Source organism: Poecilia formosa, unplaced genomic scaffold (assembly GCF_000485575.1).
Source record: "Poecilia formosa unplaced genomic scaffold, Poecilia_formosa-5.1.2 Scaffold2476, whole genome shotgun sequence".
In the NCBI taxonomy this organism is placed as follows: Eukaryota; Metazoa; Chordata; class Actinopteri; order Cyprinodontiformes; family Poeciliidae; genus Poecilia; species Poecilia formosa.
The window spans coordinates 1-7,429 of NW_006802415.1; the positions used below are offsets into that span (position 1 = coordinate 1).

A 7,429-nucleotide genomic window follows, 5' to 3' on the forward strand; every position below is an offset into this window, starting at 1 on the left:
ACGTGATTCAACAACTTAAATACATAACAGTTAGAAATACATTTTTTAATAACAAAACATTTTAGTGACACTTACACTCCCACCAAAATCACTATTTGGTTCTCAATGTGATTTTCTAATGAGTGTCAAGATTACAGGCTGTTTTGTTCTGTATCAGTCTCAAGTAATGTCACTACTTTGTGAATAGGTCTTTCTAAATATATGAACCTTGTCAGTGGTTTTCCTTTGTCAAATGTCGTTTCACTGGTCTTTAGTTTCACCTTTCGGACCTTACCGTCTGGGCTTTCTGGAGTCTCTACAACTAGAGCTAGTTTCCATTTACATCTTGGCACATTATCATCTTGTAGGATCACAATGTCATTAATGTGCAGGTTCTGCGAGACTTTCTGCCATTTTTGTCGCTGTTGGAGATTTAGCAGATATTCTCGTTTCCATCTTTGCCAAAACTCGTTTGCTAGAAATTGTACTCGTCTCCATCTTTTGTTCAAGTACAAATCCTCTCTGCAAAACTGTCCTGGAGGGGGAAGAATAACTGAAGACTTCATCGTTAATATGTGATTGGGAGTTAATGGCTCTGAACTTAAGGGATCGTTAAGAAACTCCACGCTTAAGGGTCTGCTGTTAATGATAGCCATTGTCTCGTAAAGAAGTGTTCTTAGACTAGTTGTGTCAAGTCTGTTTGAGAATTTATCTAACATTGCTGTTAGTATGCTTCGTGCTGTTCGAATTTGGCGTTCCCAGATGCCTCCCATGTGGCTAGCTGATGGAACGTTCATCACAAACTCACAACCAATAGCTCTTTGTGGTTCTTGGTCCATATCCTTTATTAGCTTCAAAAACTCTCTTCTGGCTCCCATAAAGTTTGTTCCTTGGTCACATCTTAATTGTCGAACAGGACCTCTTATGGCAATCAACACCCGAAGAGCGTTCATGAAAGCATCAGTTGATAAGTCATCAAGTGTTTCAATATGCACAGCTCGTGAACATAAGCATGTGAACAATAATCCATATCTTTTGACTTCCTTTCTTCCTTCCTTTACCATGAATGGACCAAAACAGTCGACACCGCAATAGGTGAAAGGAGGTGCTGTTTTTGTTCTTACTTCTGGTAACTCTGCCATCTGTTGGACATTTGTAGCCCTTCTATACTTTCTACATTTAACACAATGGTAAATGTACGAAGAAACCATACTTCCACATCCTAAAATCCATATGCCATTTGCACGCAATTCATTTACAGTCATGCCTCTTCCTTGATGATGTACACGTTCATGGTAGTGTTTAATGAGGAGGGCTGATACATTGGACTCCTTGGGAAGAATTGCGGGATGTTTGACATGATGGTGTAAGGCTGATTGGGACAATCTTCCTCCCACCCTGAGTACATCAGAGTTGTCCAAGAAAGCATTTAGTTTCTTCAGTCTGTTATGCTTGTGCAGAGAATTTGCCTTCTGAGATCTGATTTTCTGTATTTCCTCAGTAAAAGCTTCTCTTTGCACTAGCTTGATAATGAACACTTCTGTGTCTCTCCTCTCTTCCAGATCTGTTGTTTTGTTTGTTCTTTCTTGAACGCCTTTAAACTCTTTTATGCATCGTTTGAGTCTGGCAATAGCCTTTACTGCTCTTAACCATTCAGAGAACTTCTTTAGACGCTCTAGAACAGGGTTCATTTCTTTTGACTGCACGGTGTATGCATGACCCGTACGGAGTTCAGGATCTGTCTCTTCAACTTCTCCCACCATTTCCCCTTTGATTGGAAGATCTTGTTTCCAAAGGAAATCTGGACCCCTTAACCAGTTTGATTCTTTCAGTTGTTCAGCTGTTAAACCCCTAGAGGCCTGATCAGCCGGATTTTCTTCTGAGCTGACATGCTGCCATTTTTCAGGACTTGTACTTTGTCTTATTCGTTGAATCCGATTGGCAACGAATGTGTGAAACCTTTTAGCATCATTGCTTATGTATGCCAGTACGACTTCTGAATCTGTCCAATAATATTCCAGTAGATTTTCAATTTCCAATTCTTGTTTGATTACATCTGCGTTGCGGACTGAAGTCACAGCTGACGTCAGTTCAAGCCTTGGGATGGTAATTTGTTTAATGGGCGTAACTCTCGCTTTTCCCATGACAAGTGAACAGCTTATCTGTCCTTCCTTGCTTATTGCTCTAAGGTATGAACATGCACCATAACCGTTGAGACTTGCATCCGAGAAGTTATGCAATTCATACTTTATGATGTTGATGTCTTGTGAGTAGCTTCGTGGGATCTTCAGAGCTGCCAGCTTAGGCAAGTCTCTCAACCATGCTTCCCATCGTGACAGAATGTGGTCTGGAAGATCATCATCCCAGTTAACCTTGTCTTTGCATAATGTTTGGAGTATTTGCTTTCCAATCAATGTGAATGGGGCGACAAACCCAAGAGGGTCATAGATAGAAGCAACGGTCGAGAGTACCCCTCTTCTGGTCAATGGGTTGTCTTTCACTTGAACTCTGAACTGAAATTCGTCCACTTCTACACACCATTGTACTCCAAGTGCACGCTCAATGTGGAGTTCTCCAAAAGCCATGTTCTGATTTTTGGATTCAGCTTGTTCTTCTTGGGAGATTGTTGCAAGCACTTCTTTATTGTTTGACACAAACTTATGTAAATGTAGGTTGCCTGTTTTGCAAAGTTCCCTGGACTCTTTGACCAGCTGTATGGCTTTGGCTGTTGATGTTACACTAGCAAGTCCATCGTCGACGTAAAACCCTCTTTGGATGAACTCAACAGTTTCTTTACTGAACTTGTTTCTTCCTTGCGATGCAATGTGTTTGAGTCCAAAATTACAACATCCAGGAGATGAGGCTGCTCCGAAAAGATGCACCTTCATCCTGTAAACGGAAGGTTCGGAGTTCAAATCACCTTTGTCCCACCAAAGAAATCTTAAATAATCTTGATGCTCCTTAATGACGTGGAATTGGTGGAACATTCTTTCCACATCACACATAATGGCGACGGGGCCCTTTCTGAATCGGCATAACACTCCAATCAGTGTATTGGTAAGATCCGGTCCAGTCAAAAGATGATCATTGAGAGATGTTCCTTGGAAGCGTGCAGAACAATCAAAAACCACACGGATTTTCTCAGGTTTGTGGGGGTGGTAAACCCCATGGTGTGGGATGTACCATGCTGTCTTGTTGTCCAGTTCTTGTTCTGGCACCTTTTCTGCATCTCCGCGAGTTATAACATCATTCATGAACTTGACATAATCTTTATAGTATTTCTCATCCCTTTTGAGTCGACGTTCCAATGAAGACAATCTGTGTTCAGCACTTTGCTTATTATTTGGGAGATTCGGACTATCTGTTTTGAATGGTAACGGGAGTTCGTAGTGACCATCTTTCTTCTGTTTTATGCCTTTAGTAACCTTTGACATGAACAAAATGTCTTCTTGTGAAACTGGATTGTCATCTGTTGCATGTTCAGAGAAATCAGATTCTAAAGCTTTTATCACATCAGTTGGACTGACTTCCTTTACTTGAGTTCTGCATACGAAATGTACTCGTTGTTTGAGTTCAACTGCTGGTTGTGAAACAGGAAATACTTCACGAACAATGATTCTGTGACTTGTGCCGATGGCATCATTGTGATTTTGAACTTGAGACGAGCAACCAACTATGCTCCAGCCGAGATCGGTTAACTGTGCGTAAGGTTGGTTCTCTTTGCCTGCAAGAACTTTACGTGGTAGGAGAGCTTGTTGACAGTTATAGCCAATAAGTAGACCGACTTTGCATTCAAGCAGTGGAGGTAGCTTTTCTGCCAACTTTTCCAGATGGGGCCACTTTAAGGCGGTTTCAGACGTTGGTATATGTGACTTGTTGACAGGAATATACTCTCTTGTGTAGACTGGTGGCAACGTGATTCTCTTTTCATCTTTATATCCTCTAACTTGAAGGTTTACCAGTTTGTCACATGGTATAACTGTTGACTTTGCAGACATAGTCGATAAGCGCAGATTGACTTTACTTTTATTTGTGTCAAGATCTTGGGCTACTTCATCCAGGATGAAGGAAGTATCACTCTGTGAATCAAGGAGTGCATAAACTAAAACCTCTCTGTCTGGGTTGTTCTTTGATGAAACCCATACAGGTAGTATAGAGGAAGTCAATGTGCTTGAAGTTTCTTGAGCTACTCTGTTAGAGATCGCAATCGATGATTTGTCTCCTTCCTTAGAATCAGCTTCGTCCTCATCTTGAGACCTTTCACTCACTGCAGGTATTATCCTTTTACGTTCAACGAATGTGTCATCGTGCAGACAGGTTGGATGTCTCTTTTGACATTTTTCACATGTGCTCCTTTTGTTACACTTCTTGGAATGATGTCCTTTCTTTAAACACCCAAAACACAGTCTTTCTGCTTGTGTAAACTTGATACGGTCTTGGAGTGGAGCTTCTGTGAATTTGAAACATTTATCAAGTGTGTGACCATTTCTTTTGCAGAACAGACATGATACATTATTTGTGTGATTTGAGTTTGTTGTTAGAGTTTTTGCTTGAATGACTTGGTTGCGTAATTGTTTGGGTTTACTTATTTCCAAACCTTTAAGAGCTTGCATTGAGGCTATGGGATCACATGCTAAGTCTGCTTCAGTGGATACAAAATCAGCAAACACATGAAAAGATGGATATTCTCCATCACTAGCCTTTCTTATTTTCATGGCTGTCCGGTTCCATCTTGTGGTCAACCAATCTGGGAGTTTTACCAAGAGCTTCTGGATTTCCATACAATCATTAAGAACCTCCAATGACCTTATGTGTAACATTGCAGCTTCACAATTCTTCAGGAAGTCAGCAAATTCTCTTAACTCACTTCCATCCTTGGAGTTTATTTTAGGCCAACTGTGAAGTTTGTCTCTGAAACATTTCCCTATGGTGAACAGATCTCCATAACGTTTTTCCAGCACTTTCCAAGCTGAGTCATATGCTTCATCTGTTCCCACAAGAAGAAAACCTTCAACTGCTTTCTTTGCGGGTCCACCAAGGTACTTTCTGAGGTAATAGAGTCTCTCATTCTTTGGAATATTTTTCCTTTCTATCAGGGTTTCAAATGACAACTGCCAATCCTTGAACTTTAAAGGGTCACCAGTGAACAATGTAGGTTCTGGAGTTGGTAGACGATTAGCACTTATTGCTTCTGCTAGGATTCCAACTAGCTCATAATTTGACTGTTGTTGAGCTGCAACAAAGGAAACTTGTGTAGCTTGAGGGATGAATGGTGGACTTGATGATTTAAGTGTTTGGCTCATGGTAGCCTTAGGTTGTTCGCCAGGACTTTGTTGAGTTTGGTTTACTACTGTAGGAATTTGTAGCACAGATCCAGTGCTTGTAGCGTAATGGAATTGGGTTACATTTAGAGCTGGAGAAGAACTGTGTGCTGTGACAGGAATTGCTTGGATTTCACTTTCTGCTTTAATGCTCTGTGATGAACTCTGACTTGCAGAAATACTTTCAGCTTCTTCATAAACCTTTACTCTTGCTTTTGCAGCATTGAAAATTTTAATTTCTTCCAAGCGTTTAATCTTTCTTCGCTGCTCTTCCATTGCTTGCTGCCTTTCCAAATTCTCACGTTCCAGTTTTTGTAACTCAATAGTTTCCTTTTCTTGCTCTTCCATAACTGTTAATATTTCTTGAGATGCAGCTGCTTCAGCCTCTGCTTCCAATCTCTTAGTTGTTTGTGAACTACTTGAGCTACTTTTAGACCTTCTGGATTTTGACCTTGATGTCGTACTTTCAGATCCTAAACATGACCCAAAATCTGGCCATGGCTCTTTGTCATCTTCTGCAAGGTCTCCTTGCAGTTGTTTCTCAGCTCTTCTGACAATGAATGCTGAAAGTGATGTACATGCATCCACTTTGCGCCTTAGGTCTCCATCAGGCATTTGTATTTGTCGTATTTCTTCATAAATGATTTGCATATCTCTGCAGGTGATGTTTACATTATTAATGAGCTCCTTTAATTCACTGTCTGAAGCTTCTTTTCTTAGTATTACTTTGCTCAGTCTTGCTTCATATCTCCATTTTTCAAAACCGACTGCATATCTGTGTTGAAGAGTTTTAAGTTTCTCTTCTTGAAGCTCTTTACCTTTTTCGGTTAATGTTCTTACTCTTTCACTTCTTCGAACAGTCTGTGGTTCTGAGATTTGCTCAGCATCATTTTCTTCCACTTCAGTACATGATACAGCAGAGAGCTCCTTATGGTCTTTGTCAGTCATCTTATAAGTCTGGTTAAATGTCACTCAAAATTGCAAACACTCGTTCAAATGTCTAACTCATGTGACTTGAAAATTACTTTACACTGTAGCGGTAATGAGCTTCACACTTAAAACAAATGTATTTCAACTTAAAGAACTCTGGTAACGTCGCACTTAGTTTGATCTCAAGATGAATACACAACACTCTTACACTTAACAACAATGCATTACTTTGAAGTTTAGTAGAAAGTAAGTAACCCTTTGACAAATGTGTTAGAGAAACTTATTGTGGCTTTAAACTTCACTTAAACCACTCTTATTCTGCCTTTAACACTGTCCTTTCTTAATTTCCACCTTACTTCAGTTGTCCAAGGTTGTTGCTGCTGTGCTTGACTTCTTGTGAGCGGTGATCTTGACAAATGGCGCCCTCTTGTGTTGCATCACGGTACCGTCACTCACTGCAGCTGCCGTCGTCTTAGCGAGCTTCTTAGCCGGCGCTGGCTGGGCGAGTTTTCACTGTAGCTCCAAAGTGACAACACTGGCACGGCTTTCTTTTTGACAGGCTCTTTTAATAAATGCCGTGAAAACTATAAAAAACAAAACACAAAGCTTAGACATAGACACATTTACAGACAGGTGACACATGCTTTAACAAAATTACCTCGTGGCCGCCTGCCACTTCGGAGGTTGGTCTTCAACAGATTAAAACTTCGTAGACCGCTCTAAATCAAAATATTAAGTCATTAAAACACCAAAACCAATAAATTTACAAAATAACACAAACATAACTGCAAAATACCATAACAACACAAGACACAAGACTGCTACATGCGCTCACCTCCAAGTTTCGCTCCTTCTCTGTTAATCCAAATCTCACAGAACAAATCACATATACAAATCTCGCGATAACTTTCAACAACATAGTTCTGACACGAAATAAAATAATAATTTACACAAATCTCAAGACGTGATTCAACAACTTAAATACATAACAGTTAGAAATACATTTTTTAATAACAAAACATTTTAGTGACACTTACAGAATGTATGCTTTTTCTCCCTCCGTGTTGCACAGTTCTGATGAAGTTATGCTATTATTAGCCAGAGCGTGGTAGGGCGTCAATGATGCAAACTCGTGAATACTGCATGTTATCCAGACTCATCAGCCTGATCACCTGGCAAAGATCTGAGCACAGCGCAGC

General features: G+C 40.3%; 1 protein-coding gene across 1 annotated transcript; it reads right to left on the reverse strand.

Moving 5' to 3' along the window:
- Nucleotides 1–2,982: 2,982 nt before the first annotated feature.
- On the reverse strand, nucleotides 2,983–5,727 carry LOC107835430 (uncharacterized; the record flags this gene model as incomplete). The annotated part of the gene is made up of 2 exons (XM_016667809.1): nucleotides 5,060–5,727; nucleotides 2,983–4,635 (listed from the first exon to the last, which is right to left on the reverse strand). A coding segment is annotated over exon 2 (1,610 nt), but the record flags the coding sequence as incomplete, so codon positions are not given.
- Between the last annotated feature and the right edge of the window lie 1,702 nt (nucleotides 5,728–7,429).